At 39.7% G+C, this 16651-nt stretch overlaps 2 protein-coding genes across 6 annotated transcripts in view; one reads left to right on the top strand and one right to left on the bottom strand.

Annotated features, from left to right (window-relative positions):
• ARSK (arylsulfatase family member K) overlaps positions 1–10285 on the bottom strand; it is a 42660-nt gene extending 32375 nt beyond the window's left edge. The window contains exons 1-2 of one of the 2 annotated variants that reach the window (XM_006169848.3): positions 10035–10285; positions 4789–4918 (exon numbers count right to left, since the gene is read on the bottom strand). In XM_006169848.3, coding sequence (XP_006169910.1) covers positions 4789–4918; positions 10035–10160 — 256 coding nt within the window. In that variant the 5' untranslated portion in view covers positions 10161–10285. The remainder of the gene's footprint in view (positions 1–4788; positions 4919–10034) is intronic. The other variant, XM_027768834.1, reaches the window with a different exon arrangement.
• A 142-nt stretch (positions 10286–10427) lies between these two features.
• The window catches only part of SKIC3 (SKI3 subunit of superkiller complex), a 114689-nt gene continuing 108465 nt past the window's right edge, over positions 10428–16651 (top strand). Inside the window, exons 1-4 of one of the 4 annotated variants that reach the window (XM_006169847.3) lie at positions 10437–10498; positions 12391–12495; positions 13516–13583; positions 16291–16449. The gene's annotated coding sequence lies outside the window, so the exon portion shown is untranslated. Of the gene's footprint in view, positions 10499–12390; positions 12496–13515; positions 13584–16290; positions 16450–16651 lie in introns of all 4 variants that reach the window. The other 3 variants (XM_027768828.1, XM_027768827.1, XM_027768829.1) reach the window with 3 other exon arrangements.

Below are 16651 nucleotides of genomic sequence, written 5' to 3'. Positions count from 1 at the left end.
TTTTTTTTTGAGATTTTTGCTATAGGGTGCATGCACTTGCCAGAAGGACAGAGAGAGACAGAGAGACAGAAAGGGAGAAATCACCCCCCAGGGGAGATGGCCACGCCGCAATCCCTTCTCCTCCATTCTTCTCTTGGGATCTTGGGCACGCACACACATGCACCTGGCATGAGTCTAAGCCACCGAGTCTGGGACTTGAACCGAGGTGAACTACATGGGAGTTCAGTGACATAGCCATTATGCTAACTGCTGGTCCTGAGACCCTTACTCTTGAGAGAGTAGTCCACTATTTAAAGACCGAGCTCTGGAGTAGGACACATGTGCATTATGTGCTTCCCTAACATTTTCAGTTGTTACCTTGTTTTATCAGGGGAGAATCCTGCTTGGAGTTATTATTATTATTTTACAGATGAGCTGACTGAGGCTCAGAAGTTATGCTGATTAAGGTAAATACAGGTGCAATGAAATACAAAGCTGGTGTGACTCTAGAGTCTTCTTCCATCATAACATTAACCTCTAAGTATTAATTGGTGAATTCTCTAAATCAGTTCATTGAAGTATAAATCTAATTTCCCCAATACCCTCAAGGATTTTCCCTCTTCCTTGCCCTTTTGCTGCCTTGTCACAAAAAAATTTATGTGTACTATGTCTTCTCTCTTATTCTCTACAGCTATGATTATTTATTCACTAACTATAGTACCTCTTTTTCTTTTCCTGTTTCTGTGTACACACACATTAGGCTTGGAACGAGCTTCCTGTTCTCATTTAACAAAATAGTCTGAGAGGTAGGATGGGGGATTATCTGGGTTGGAACTGCAGTAAGACCTGGTACTAAATAGCCTTTACCTTTCTGTACTTTAGTTTCCATTTGTAAAGTGTGGATAATAATGGTGTCTACTTTGTAGAAACATGAGGATTCTGTAAATTAATGCATTTAAGGCACTTAGAACACAAATGGAGTTGAAAACATTTGTGAAAAAAATGGGATAAAGAACTAAAAATAGGGACCAGCAGTTAACGTAATGGCTATGTCATTGGACTCCCATGTAGTTGACTGTGGTTCAAATCCTGGACCCGGTGGCTTAAACTCACGCCAGGCGCGTGTACGTGCATGCCCAAGATCTCGAGAGGAGAATGGAAGGGAAGGGATTGTGGCATGGCCATCCCCCCTGGGGGGTGATTTCTTGCTTTCTATCTCTCTGTCTCTGTCTGTCTGGCAAGCGCACGCACCCTATGGCAAAAACCTCTCCAAAAAAAAAAAAAAAAAAGAACTAAAAATAAAACATAACTTCATTTTTCAACAGAAGCGCCATCAAGTACAAGGCACGTTAGTAGGCAGTGATACTAGCCACTTAGTCCACCCCTAAAGAACTGAGGGTCCTGAGAATTTAACCATATTAGGGCAATCTTTTCACATTATAAATTGAAAAAAAAAATGAGTGTCTTTTAAAGATCCTTTAAGATTGGGGTGGGGGGGAGCCAGAAGGACTGTAAGGTGGATGCCCAATGATTTCTCACTGAAACTCGCAGAACTGCCCTTGTTTGATGAGAGGAATGAGTAGGAGCATTGCCATGGTGGAGGACTCTCTGGTGAAAGTTTGCTGGGCATTTTTCTGCTAAAACGTCACCTAGCTTTGTCTAAACATTCACAATGAGCATATTCATTAGCTAACCAGCTCTTTAGACCTCTAGAAAGGTAACAAGCAAAATGCCTTGGACATCCCAAAAAACTACTGCCATGACCTTTGCTCTTGAGGGGTCCACTTTTGCTTTTGAGTGGACCACTTCCACTCTTGGTAGCCATTATGTTGTGCTTTGTATTCAGGATCATAATGATAAAGCCATGTTAACATGTCATCTCCTGTTACATTTTTTTGGAGGAAAAAAAAGCTTCAGGATCTTGATCTGACTTGTTTAAAATTTCTAGAGAAAGCTCTGCTCTTGTCTGCAGCTGGTCTGGGTGCAACAGTTTTTGGTCCTAATCAAGCAGAGTTTGCCCAACTTTAATATATTCAGTCAGAATTGTGTCAGCTGCACCAACTGCAATGTCTATGATGTTGACTGTTGTCTCTGCTGTTAATCATTAGTCTGCTTCAGTTAGGGCATGGATAAGAATAATTATTTTCCTTGTAAATTATTGTGATGGCCTGCTGCTGTAGGCATCACATACCACACTGTCTCAGTTCTTCTTTTTTTTATTTTGGAAAAGGTTTTCGCTATAGGACGTGCGCGCTCGCCAGACAGACAGAGTTAGACAGAGAGACAGAAAGTGAGAAACCACCCCCCAGGGGGGATGGTCACGCTGCACTCCCTTCTCCTTCATACTCCTCTTGGGATCTTGGGCACGCACGCACTCCTGGCGTGACTTTTAAGCCACCGGGTCCAGGACGTGAACCATGGTCGACTACGTGGGAGTCCAGCACATAGCCATTAACGCTAACTGCTGGTTCCCTGTCTCAGCTTTTCTTAAGACAAGCTATTCATTTGTATATTGCTGATTTCTCTGGGGCATTGTCCCCATAAACTTTTTGTAAAATATCAATGATTTCACCATTTTTTTCACCCAAGTTTGACCATAAATTTGATATTTGTTCTTGTTTTAATTTCAGCAGAATTCATGTTGCTCTGATAGGGGCTCTTTTCAAATGGATGTCTTTTTAAAGTTTGTTTCTTTCTTTCACAACAGTGAGAAACAGAGAGATCAAGACAAGCATTCTCAAGAGGGTTTCATGCCATGATCCTCCCCTAGCCCCTCCCAGCCAGCCAGGACCATGGGCATGATGCCTGGTATGTACAGCTGACTGAGGAAATGAATCTGTGTTCTTCCATATGAATCCAGCATCATTGGAGCAATGTATTACTACTGTGCCACTGAGCCAGCCCCCAAACTGATGTCATCTTCTTAGTGCCTTAAACTAGATCCTGTTCAGATACAACGAGTAAGTACAAGTTTATTTTGGTACCAAAAAAAAAAAAAAACCAAACCTGAAATCCATGAATATTTTCCTCCTAATATGTATTTTCCATGAACTTTTAAAATACTCTGTCAGATAGATAGTAAGAAAGCAATAAATGTTAGCTTTTATTACTATCAGGTTGTCAGAAAAGTCATGATTTGCTCAAACTTCAAAATATACTTCTTCCAGAAAAAATAAATCACTTAACATTTTTGAGACTTTAAGAGTTCATTGATCATGTTCTCATTCTTTCTTTCATCTGACACTCAGAACAAATCTGTGAGGGACACAGCATATACAGCATTTTGTAGATAATGAAATTGAGTGATGAGTCTGATATGGTCCATTGAGGATTGCAATCCAGGTCACTACCCCACCCTAGACCACTGTTAATTTTACTCTCAATACAGAAAAAGAATTAATAAACTGGTTTTTGGAATACCTGGTTCTTTATCAGTGAAATATCACTATCACACAGTTTACATTTCCTTTTAATAATGAAGATTAAATGTGCCAAAAAATATAGGTGAAAGAGCTTGTAACTTAATTCACAGAAAATATCATGTTAGTAACTTACAGACAAAAATCAAACTGTCAAGTACTATTTGTAGAGTCCCAGGTAAACATTCACTAACCAGAAGGAGAGAGGAAAAATACAACAACAGACAAAATTTATTAAAACAATAGTTTTCCCTCTTTCTTGGGTTTTTCCCTATTCATGACTTAATGCCACTGACATTTTGCCATTAAAGCTATGTTTGTTTGTTAAATGATTGTTACAAAGGTGAATGATTAAACTTTGAATAGAGTGAATTGAGGCCGAAGAGAAAGAGCTAAAGTATATAATCTAAAATAGTGTGGAGAAATTCAGATGTACTTAATTATGAGAAATTCTAAATACTTTGTGGTATTTTGTAAAAGTCCATAGAAATATTCCCAACTCCCTCCACCCTTACTGAAAAATTTCCTTGGAAATAGAATTCTTCTAGGAAATATGAGTACTTCCTTATTTTTTTTTGGATAGTCAAAAGATTCTTAGTCATTAATCATAAGGAAATGAAACAGTAACACATGAACTTGATATCACTTTAGATGATACAAATTCCTACTTTTGAAAAATAAATTAGGGTCCAGCCCCATGGCCTGGATTCCACATAAGGAGCTGGATTCCACAGAGCTGACCCTGTGGTTTGACTCGTGGACCCAGTGGCTTGAAAAACATACTGGGTTTGTGTGTGAGTGCCCAAAATTCTGACAAGATGGAGAGATGGAGGAGAAGGTATTGTGGTGTGATTATGTCCCATTGGGGGGTGTTTTCTCTTTCTTTTTTTTCTCTAGTGAGAGTGCACATGCTCTTTGGCAATTAAAAAAAAAGAAAGAAAAGGATAAGTTAGAAATGCTTTAAAAATTTTTTTTTAAAAAGTTTTTGCCATAGGGTACATGTGCTCACTGGAGAGACAGAAAGAGACAGAGGGAAAGTGAGAAATCATCCCCCAAGGGGGATAGCCACACCACAATCCCTTCTCCTCCTGGGATTATTAGGTATACATGCATATGTGCCTGGTGTGATTTTCCAGCTGCGAGGCCCAGGACTCAAACTGTGGTCAGTTATGTGGACTTCTAGCACCTTAACCACTACACCACCTGCTGGCCCCTAAAAACTCTAATAACCCTAATACCCAATATATACCTTATAACACAGCATTTACTAAAAAAATTAATCAAGTGCCAAATATGACTTACTACTTCACTTTTGGGTATGATCTTTTAAACTGTGAATATATTTTTAGGGTGTAGCCATTTTCTCCCATTAAAATGAAGCACTTCATACCTGCACGTGATGGGCAACAGACTGGAGAATTTGTGTAGGCATTCAGAAAGGAAGTGCCATGTGCTTTCATGAAGTTGACAAAAGGAAGCTTCACTACCTGACTTCCTGGATGAAATGTTAACCTTCCATCCTAGAATAAAGAAATATGATTAACTCTGGCTGCATTACAAAAGAAGTCAGTGCAGCATTACACTTGGATTCATACAAATATAGCAAATAAACTGAAGAGCTTCTTGAGATATTCTTTTGGGGGTCAGTGGATTTAGTGAAAACTATTTGAGTGCTTACCATGTGTCAGGCACTGTGCAAGATCTAAAGATACAATAGTGACTAAAACAAAGTCTTGCCTTCGTGAAGCTTACTATTTAGTGGGAGAGGCAGAAAGTATACTGATAAATAAACCATGAATTATTACAAACCATGGCCAGCTGTGGTGGTGCAGTAATAACACTGTAGCTACATGGGAAGGTTCCAGGATTGCTCCTCAAAGTTTCCCTATATATGCAGGGGGTGATTAAGCATGCCCTTGAGCCTGGCTGTCTGAGGCTAGGTCCTTTGAATTTCCATTTTAGAATGGGTTTTTTCTATTTCTGTGAAACAAAAGTTGAAGAAATTTTTCTTGAGATTATGTTGACTCTTTAGATCAATTTGGTAAGTATTACTATATTAAGAATATTAAATCTTCTGATCCATGAACATGGTATATCTTCCCATTTATTTAGGTTTTTAAAAAAATTTCTTACAACCTTGATTGGTAAATTTTCATAATATTATAGGTACACTTCTTTGGTTAGATTTACTACTAAGGAGTTCAATTTTTGATGCTACTTTTTAAAATTTAATTTTTATTTATTATTATTTAAAAAAATTTGCTACAGGGCATGTGTGTTGATGCTACTTTTAATTGAATAATTTTCATAATTTCAAGTTTGTTCATCAATTAAGTTTATGAAAATACAGTTGATTTTTGTAAAATGCTCTTGTATCCCACAGTCTTACTAACTTTATTTATTGGTTCAACAGTTAGATAACAGGTTCCCTAGGACTCAATATAAAATATTAAAAAAAAAAGTTTTACTTCTTTATCTCCAATATAGATGCCTTTTATTCCATTTGGTTGTCTGATTTCCAGGCTAGAACATCTAGGACAATGCTAAATGTAAGTGGTGAGAACACAAAATCTTGTCTTTCTTCTGATCTTAGGGAGAAACATTTTGTCTTTTACCATTACATAAAGTATTAGCTCTGGCTTTTTTATAGCTATCCTATATAAGATTGAGGACATTTCTTTCTATTTCTAGGCAGCTGGGTGCTTTTATCATGAAGGTTGTTGAATTTTGTCAAAATGCTTTTTTTTGCATCTTTTGAGATCATCACTTGGTTTTTGCTCTTTATTCAGTTTACATGTGGTATTATATTAATTAATTTTAAATAAACTTGTACTTTAATTCCACTTCCTAGGAACTTTAAAAAAAATATTATTATTATCACTTTTTTTTTCAAGAGAGACTTTTGCTATAGGGCACATGCACTCACCAGAGAAACAGAGAGAAGAAAGTGAGAAATCACCCACCCCCCAGGGGAGATGGCCACATCACAATTCCTTCTCTTCTGGATTTTGGGCACACATGCATAAGTATCCAGTGTGAGTTTTAAGTTGCTGGGGCTGGGACTTGAACCATGGTTGGCCATGTGGGAGCCCAGTGCCTTAACCACTACACCGCCTGCTGGCCCCATCATTATCATTTTTAACTCTCCATAGGACCAGAGAGAGAAAGACACACACCCAGAGAGGGAGAGAAAGAGAAACAGAAAGTGAAAAAGTAAGCCACCAGGTCCAGGACTTGAACCATGGTTAGTAATGTGGAAGTCTAGCCACTTAACCACCACCTCTGGCCCCCTTATTAACTTATTTTCAGAGAGTACTCTACATTCTGGAGCTAAATCTCACTTGTTCATGGTCTACAATCTTTTTTACATACTGGTTAATAGTATTTTTTACATACTGGTTACTAGCATTTTGTTGAAGATCTTTGTTTCTATATTCCTAAGAGATACTGGTCTGTAGTAGTCTTTTCTTATGATGTATTTGGCTTTGGAATCGGGCACATACTGATCTTATTGAATGAATTTGAAAGTGTTCCCTCCTTTTCTATCTTTTAGAAGAGATTAGGAAGAATTAGTATTAATTTTTTAAATGTTTGACAGAATTTACCAGTGGAGCCATCTGTAACTGGGCTTTTCTTTTGTAGATAGTTTTAAAATGACTAATTCAAACTTTGTTACGGTTGCATTCAGATGGTCTATCTCTTATAGAGTCAGTCTGGATAGTCTATGTCTTTCAAGCAATTTGTCTAGCTCATCTAAGTTATTCACTTTGTTTAGATACAGTTGTTAGATATAAGAGACTATAAATATTCCCTTATAATTCTCTAATTTTTTAAAAAGAGTTATTTATTTCCATTTGTTACTATCATTATTTTTATTTTGAAGAGAGAGAGAGAAAGTGAGAAAGCAAGCTGCCAGGTCTGGGACTCAAAACCATGGTCGGCCATGTGGGAATCCAGCACCTTTAACCATCCTGCCACCTGCCTGCCCAAATTCTCTTATTTTTTAAATTAATATCCCTTCTTTCCTTTATGATTTTAGTAATTCGGACTTTTATTTTAGCTAAAGCTCTATTAATTTTATTGATCTTTTCAAAAAAACAACTTGATGTCATTGATTTTCCCTATTTCCTTCATTTCTACTCTTATCCTCACTGTCTCCTTTCTTCTGCTTGATTTGCATGTCTGATCTTCTCAGCTTCTCTCTCTTTGTCTCTTTGCACTAGTAGTGAGCTACGGCAGGCATCCTTGGGGCTCTAAATTCTCAGCTTCCTGCACTTGCCATAGAGCCTTTGTCCTATTAGTGGGGGGTGAATGGAAGAAAGAAGTCCTCAACTTCTCAGTTGCATTCACCAGGAATTTAGCCACTTCAACTTGGATTCACAGAACATGAGAAATGCCAGTAGCCTGCCCTTTCTGGTGGGATACTTCAATTGGTGATTGGGAGCCTAGGAAGAAGGATCTCTGTCTTCATGAGAGTGATGCCTCTATCAATCTGAGCCAGGCTCAGTGATGCAGACTCACGTTCTTATGAACTTTAGTACTTGAATAAATGTTTCTTGATTTGATGTATGCCTTTGGAAATTTTTTCAGCTGCTTAAAAATGTTTTGAATCTTAGTCATTTTTATTTATAGCTTAAAAATAGTTGTCACGGGACCAGCAGTTGGCGCAATGGCTGTGTCACTGGACTCCCACGTAGTCGACTGCGGTTCGAGTCCCAGACCCGGTGGGTTAAACTTAACGCCAGGCGTGTGTGTGTGTGTGTGTGTGTGTGTGTGTGTGTGTACCCAAAATCTTGAGAGAAGAATGGAGAAGGGATTGCGGTGTGGCCATCCCCCCGAGGGGCGATTTCTCATTTTCTGTCTCACTGACAAGAGCACACACCCTATAGCAAAAAACCTCTCCCAAAAAAAAAAAAAAGTTGTCACTAGTTTTGCTTGCTTTACTGGGGAGTGGGTCTCTGAAGTTCCTCATGTTATCATCCTGAAAGTAAAACAATGCTATTTTCTTTTTTTGGAGAGGTTTTTGCTATAGGGCGCGTGCGCTCGCCAGACTGACAGAGAGAGAGAGAGAGACAGAGAGAAAGAAAGTGAGAAATCACCCCCCCAGAGGGGATGGCCATGCTGCAATCCCTTCTCCTCCATTCTCCTCTCGGGATCTTGGACACGCACGCACACGTGCCCAGCGTGAGTTTAAGCCACCAGGTCCGGGACTCGAACCGCGGTCGACTACGTGGGAGTCCAGCGACATAGCCATTACTCTAACTGCTGGTCCCAACAAATGCTATTTTCTTGCCACAGTAACTATTGCCTAAACTGCCATTTCTTAGTTTGTAGAGTTACAGAAATGATCACTCATACTGTCAAAAATCTAACTGCATATCAAACTTGCCTGACCAAAGAGAGAAGAATGATTTCAAGTTAAACAAGTTTGTTACTACATAGTGGAATGTACTTAAAACCTCAAGTGCCCTAGACCATGCCCCATCCTGGGAGCTGCCCTCAGTTAATGGCCATCCAACAGGAGAATACATTTCCCTGGTCCCATTTCCCTGGCACAATGGCTCTGAAACATCACGTTAGTTTAAGGACACTCATATCGTAGCAACGAGAGTCAACTTCTCCTTCTGCTTCTTTCACTTCCCTGTGACCTGAAGAACACTCCCTAATAAACTGCTTTCATGTTATTTCCAATATTTCACATCTTCTAGTTTAGATAATCATAAAGATTACTTTAAGTAATAGTCTCGGAAAACCCTATGGTCATATCTAGATCATGTAACTTTAATCATCATGGGTTAATCTATAAGAAAGGCAATGCAACATAGTGATTAAAAACATTCTTTGGTGCCAGCAGTGCTTAATACCAACAATCTACGTGACCACAGTTTTGTGGTCACATAGTTAGTAAAAATAAACTACAATCAACAGTCAAACACTTGTCTAAGCAGCAGTTTTTAAAACATGGATAATACGAAAAGCATCAGGTAAGGTTGACAGTGTATCCTTAGCTTGAAAAGTTCCAAACATTGGTGAAGTATGAGATTAAACACCACTGCAACCACCACCACCACCACACACACACACACACACACACACACACACATGCATATCCAAGTTTTCTGGAATATGGGGAAGTGGATCAAATTATATCAACTGACACACTTGGGTCAGCACCAGCGGGATTATCAGATACCTGGGTAATAATAATAAAGTTAACTCTTTTGCCAACTTAAGGTGAACTGCAAATTGAATTTTAGAAGCTAACACAGTTCTATAGAGATGCACAACGTTACTTTCCCCCACAATTGAATCGAACGGAGGGATGGATTGAAGAAAGTTCACTAGTAGTGGTAATTTAGTGGGTAGAGGCCCGCACAAAGATTGAGATAAAGCGTTGCAAAGGGATCATCGGAGTGCGTTTCACTTACTAAAGTACTGTTTCATACCTATGCCCAAGTATGTGGTGTGCATGTGCACGCAGGACCTCATATTACAACGTTATTTCTTACTTTGCATCGGGGTAAAACATGTTTGACAGCCTCAGATTCTGCACCCCACTGCCAACAGCACATACCGCAGGACCGTCGGGTCCGGGTCAGAAGAGGGGCGTCCCCTGCTCTCCCATCCCGCACTTACGAAGGCATCGCTGACGACCAGCACCACGTTAGGCGCCGCAGGGGCTCCCCGCCTCCACCCCCTTGCCCCGGGGGCTGGTGCCGCCAGTGCAGAGGCTGCGACCACCGACACCCACAGCAGCAGCATCGCGAGGAGCGGTTCTGACAGCCAGAGTCCGGCTTGCCTCTTCAGTCTTTGAATCTCGTCCCGGGAGGAGGAAGGCAAAGAATGGGAACTTCTCCCAGAGCTTGCAGTCTGATTTCCATAGAAAACAAATCGTCACTGGCAGAACTACAACTCCCATCGGGCTTAGACAGCGCGCATGCGCAAAAGCGGGATCCTCGGCTTGAAATCTCCTTAAGACATTTTAATCAAGTACCGAGCGAATTTGAACCCAGGGGCTTCCAGTCACGTGAACGATGCCTGGGAAGTGCGCCTGCGCTCTCACTCCAGGCTGGGCGTTCGTAGAGCGGCATCTCTTCCAGGTGGGTTCGGGTTTGTGTAGCTTTTGCAGAAGTTGGAGACGGTGGGAGGCTGACTTGACATTTAAAGAACGGATCGGGGACCGGGGACGCTCGTTTTGCTCCGCGCAAGCGTGGCTGTGTTCCGCCAAAGAGTGAGCTGAGCGGTGATGAGGTGGCCGCGCGGCTGTCTCTTAAGTTGGAAGGGGCGGTTCCTCGAGGGGTCTCGGGTCGGTTGTCTCTGGTGCGGGTGGGATATCTCCGGGCCCCTCGGACACCTTCTCCAAGAACATTTCTGGCTCGTCTCCTCTTATTGCCTGTCTTTGCCAGTGCAGTAAGGATTTATTGTGCTCCTATGGGGTGAGGAGCAGGGCCTAGTGAGAAGTTTCAGGTTCTAGGTGGGGAAAAGCCTAGGAAGCCCTTGCCTTCGGGGTGCAGAGGACAAAAACAGAACAGGCTCTCCGAGGAAGTGTTGGGCTGCGTGACGTGTTCCATTAATTGACGTAGGTTCAGAATACCATTGTTCTGCCTCAGAATAATCACTGGTCCCTTTTGACTGTTGAACTCCTTTGGAGAGTTCTGGAAGAAGCAGATTTCTGTCCTACAGCCAAATTCTTGACTTCATTATCATAACTTTAGGGACATCATTTATATGTCACGCTAGTTATTTGAATATTATTTTTAGGAAGAGGAGTTGTACTATTGATTTAACATAAAATCGACTCTTACTGGCAGTGATTTTTTTTTTTGCATGAAATAATTGTAATAAGGGGCAGACCTTATTTTTGAAAGTATTAATATAGCACTTACTACATGGTGAATATTGTCTAAACATTTACTGAACACCTACTGTATTTCAGGTACTTGGACATGGGATATTTTTTGTAATTCTCACTTGCACCATTTGCAAATAGGAAAACAGACTTGGAGAGAATAAATCTGGACCAGGTTACCCAGAGAACCAGTCTGAACAGAAATATAAATTGAAGACTTAAGTGTCCAATTACTTGCAAAATTTTGTGACAATCTGCAGAGTTTAATCGCTGTTAGTGAAGCAGAATTCTCAATCAGGCAGCGTGTTAAAGATATACTTGCAAAAATATAAAACGTAGTCTTTGTCTACAGAGTCGACACTCTAGAGAAACAAAACTAAGTATATTATGAAATAATTCACTAGCATGAGAGGTAATACAGGTGGGCACCCCCATGGACAGGGTCTGTTTAGAAAATTTGTTCAGAGTTGGAATATAGGGCATTTTTACCATAAAAACACAACTGACTGCCAGATTCACAGAAAATACATTTTCCTTTATTTATGGCATAGTACTGATTCCATGAACTAACTACACTTAGTGTCTATGATTTTGTTTTTATAGGAAGCTAATTATCCTTGGAATTCATTTTTGGGAATACTGGTATAGATAATAAGTGTTACAAGTTCAGACTAGAGTAAGGTTTATCTGGCTGTGCGCTTGACACTTGAACGTGACCTTGAATCATGTGTAGCATGTAAGTAGACAAAAGCGACTTGTGAGCAGGCTAATGGGAGAAGCAGAGATGTACATGTCGAAAGCTCTGGGAATGAGCAGAAGACATAACATAAGCTAATATTGAAACATTAACGTGACTTGGTGGTAGGGTTTGGCAGGCTTTAGGAGATCATCAGCCATTTATTGGGTATATAAGTGCTGGGTATAGAAGGAGCTCTGAATATGTAAGGCCTGCACTTAGTGATTTGTGAAGTTGAGAGGACACACCTATACAGAACAGTGAAAAGCATCTGTTAACCTCCAGCTGAGTAGCTCATAAGAGGTTTGGAAGAGGGAATAATCTCTGTTGCAGACTTTATTCTAGTATTTCGAGGTAACTAATTTAAAGAGGGTACTTTTTTATACTTTTTTTTTCTTTTTTTAAAGTTTATTCTTTCAATGAGCGAAAGAGACAGAGAGATAGCACCCCTAAGGGGGTCTTGATGCCGAGATCCACCCCTGGCTTCAGCCAGCCCTGGATCACCAGCACAGGTATGCCTGGCCAACTGAAGGAGGTGTCCACACTCCAACCCAGAACCTTTCCATGTGGGTCAGCCACATAGAATGTTATGCTTTACTGCTGTGCTGCCTTTCACTCCCCCTCCCCCAAGGAAGTTCATGTTGGATAGTGCTGTCTTTTGACTAATAGGAAGTATCTTCAGAAAGCTCATAGAAAATGCGCATTATGAAAATATTATACATGGATCTCAAATTTTTGTGTGTGCCAAAATACACTTGCATTTTAATTCCATCTTTTCCACAGACTTTTTGAAGTTCCCTCATCTATTGATAGTAGCATGATGTAGTCAACTTTGTCAGTCCTGTCTCATCCTCTATGATTTAGAACAAGGTTCACTTTAGTATTGTTAGCTTGCGAGTTGGGAGTAAATAAATGCCCTTGATTGTTCTAGATTCTAAATAAAATAGTACAGAAATCTCTGATGTTCTTTTGTAGCTTTTTTTTTTTTTTTTTCAGTAGTTTTTTTGCCATAGGTGTGGGTGCTTACTGGAGAGAGACAGAGAGAGGGAAAGTGAGAAATCATCTCCCAGGGAGGATGGCCATACTTCAGTCCCTTCTCCATTCTCTTCTTGGGATTTTGGACACACAGGTATGCACCTGGGGTGATTTTCAAGTCTCTGGGTCCATGACTCGAATCATAGGAGTCCAGCACCTTAACCAGTATGCCACCTGCTGGACCCAGCTCAGTTCTTTCTATTGAAGTCAAGAAGGTATTTTGAGTTTCTGTTATGTATTTTAAAATCTTTCTGAAGTTTCCTTATATCACCTGAGGCCATAGGAATTCACTTTTGACCAATTTAGAACTTTGGCGATTACTTAATGTCTTTCTGGGAAAGAAAAAGACTAAAAATTGTACATAATTATTTGTGTTTTAAGTTATAAATGATAAAAATTGAATGTGGATCTGATGTGGAAAAATTCAGAAGGCTCTCGATTGTGGGTTGTGGATGTCGTCCCTTTTATGTGCCTGTGTCTTACTTGTTTTTATTTAGATGGAAAACAGATAAGGAAGAATCTGAAATTCGATTCAAAAAGACGATAGAGGTGATAAAAGATAAAGGTAAGTGTCTAGAGTGCCAAATAATAAATAACTAGTTTATCTTTACTTAACGATTTTTACTATTAATAAGTCCTTTGAGAAGAAAGGTTTAAGGCATTGATTTTTTAAAATATCAAACTGTAAGTCATCACAAAATACCTTTAGACATTAGTCATTAGATTTAAAGATATCTTTTGTTTTCTGTACTTTCATTGTTGTTGTTATTACTGTTTACTCTGATTGTTTTCGCTTTGTAGAATCTGTATATGAGCACAGTGGAATATAGCTTGAGTTTCCATGGCCTCAGCTGGGACTGTAGGACTTACGGATCTATTTCTCTGTATTTGTTCGTTTTGAAAGCTTGCATTGCCTTTTTGGTATGACTGTCACTTTCTAACTCTTTAAGTGCATTGGTTGGTACTTTTTGATTTATTGGGTTGTTGGAAAAGTCATGATGCATTTTTCTCTGTATTCTTACAGAAAAATGCATCATGACTTTTTTAGTGACCCAATATGTTGGATAGAAAACTTTTTGGTTGGTAGTAGAACAAAATGTGTGAAGTGGTGTGCTCTTATTTTAAAACATCAGTCGAGATTGAGTAGAATAAAATGGGAGGAAAGGTGTAAGGGGTATATATTAGTATTGGGGTATAGAAGAATATTAAAGACGCATGCAAGCGACTCTTCGAAGTGTAGGCAATGCTTAGACTCTAGAGAAGTATTCCAGGTGGAGGAGTGTGGGATGTCATGGAATCATTTTAGGTATTGTAAAAGCCAAAGGAGTTGACTGGCACTTAGCAGATGGCTGGCTTTCAATAACTGTTTGTTTAGAAAGTTAGTGAATGAGCCTCTCCCTTCCCCTCAGTAGAAGAAATAGTAGTACTTTTCTGGGCTTGGAAAAGGAAGATTATTTAGTCTTTTAAAAAATTAATCTCCTGGGACCAGCAGTTAGCGTAATGGATATGTCGCTGGACTCCCACGTAGTCGACCGCGGTTCGAGTCCCAGACCCGGTGGCTTAAACTCACACTGGGTGCATGTGCATGCGTGCCCAAGATCCCGAGAGGAGAATGGAGGAGAATGGAGGAGAAGGGATTGCGGCGTGGCCATCCCCCCTGGGGAGTGATTTCTCACTTTCTGTCTCGCTGTCTCTTTCTGGCAAGCGCACGCACCCTATAGCAAAAACCTCTCAAAAAAAAAAAAAAATTAATCTCCTGAGGCCTGGCCATGGTGGTGCCCGGTAGGGTGCCCTATGTGATGCTGGATCACATGGGAAGCCTCAGTTCAGATCCTGGACCAGTGTGAATGCGCTTGGACGTAGCACTGTACCTGTGATCCTGACTGGCTACAGGGTCGGGGCAGAGGGGGTCACGATGTGGTGAGACCCTGTTGGGGTACCTATCTCTCTCTCTCTCTGTATCTATCTCATGAGAAAACTTCCTGCAGTTTATATGTATGCATATATATGTCCATGTGTGTACATGCATATATGCATAAGGTAAGGGGAGGGTTGCAGTGTGAGCATATGATGCTAAACGTTGCATCAAATGAGGAAAGAATGGGAAAGAAAGAGTAGAGACTGCCCCTGTAGCATAAGGAGTTAAGTATATATGTGGTAAGAAAGGCTATTGAATATTAGAATTGGTTTCCAAGGGAAAAATGGAGTATTTTTTCTTAGCAATCTTTAAAAATAACCTATATAGAACTTTTTAGTGGCTCCCTCTTTGCTGCTCTGTTTGTGACCAAACTTGGGTGGTTTTCAAGGTCTTCTGTAATCTAGAGCCCTGCTTCATTTATTCAACTTAGTTTTGTCTTGTTCTTCAGTATATCACTCCTTTTTTCTTTTTTCTTTCCTGTATCGTGATGATTGGGAGGGGGAGAGGGTGGGACCCTTGGCAGAGTCTTCGTGCCACAGTCTTCTCACCAGCCCTGCAGCCAGCCAGGATCACTAAATCTGACACCTTTCCATCTGTTCTCCAGCATCACACAGCAGTACCTCTACTGTCTGAGTCACTGGGCTTTCAGGAAATCACATCTGACCTATTCGGTCTGATTTTCTCTTTGTTTTGTACACTAGCCACATCATTCCTGTCTCACCTTATTAATGATTGGAGTAATTTTCTTTTTTCCCTCCATTCTTAAGTCTTGTCTTCTTCATCTAGTAGCCATTAATTACATCACACTGCACACTTTTTTGTGTTGTTGTTGTTAATCTGAATTCCTACCCCATTTCCAACGACTATGGATGGATTAGTATTTGATTGCGTAATGGCTCCTGTTTTAGGTCTTGATTTAGATTATATTCTTTAGAGCAGGGACCTTTTCTTTTTCTATCTTCCTTTCTTCCTTTTTTCTTTTTTTGTTTCTTTCTTTCATCTTCTTTCTTCTTCCTTCCATTTTTCTCTCTTTATTTCTTTTTCTTTCTAATGTTACGTGCATCAAATAGCTTGGGAGCTGCATGGAGTTTCAGTGCTGGTTGGGCCTACTTTGTTCATATATGCTCCCACTTAAATTTTGGGTGATCGAAGAGATGGTGATCTTTATCAGGAAAGGTTGCAGTCTTCTCTTTGTTTTTATTATTTATTTATTTATTTATTATCTTAAAACAATTCTCATTCTTTTTAAATTGAGTATCTCTTATTTTTTTTTTTACTTCAGTGTCCCTTTTTGTCTATTTTTATTTGTCTAGATCAGTTGTCATCATCATTGATGTCCCTATTTTTTTTTTAGTCTTTTTTAGTCTGGTTTTTTTAACAAAGGAAACTGACTTGAGATAATTTACCATGAAATCAGAATTGGAATTTGTTATTTACTCCAGGCAAGATCTGTAGACCACATAAAGATTCTTCAGAATTTTTCAACCATTAGTTTACACCCAGATAATTTCAGGTAAGCTCGTACATTCTCAAATAAAAGCATTTGAAATATGTTGCTTTAAATTATATAGTTACTGTAACTAAGCATAAAATTACATTTCTGCCTGTTTAGGTAAATTGATTTTCTGTTAGCCTAACTTTTATATTATTTAGAGTGCTAACATTCTTTAAGTCAGAAACATTCTTTCTTCAATCTGTAACTTCACAGACCTCCT

Source organism: Tupaia chinensis, unplaced genomic scaffold, assembly GCF_000334495.1.
Source record: "Tupaia chinensis unplaced genomic scaffold, TupChi_1.0 Scaffold147554_1, whole genome shotgun sequence".
In the NCBI taxonomy this organism is placed as follows: domain Eukaryota; kingdom Metazoa; phylum Chordata; class Mammalia; order Scandentia; family Tupaiidae; genus Tupaia; species Tupaia belangeri.
Note: the sequence above shows the minus strand (reverse complement) of the source record. Positions and strands in the feature narration are given on the sequence as shown.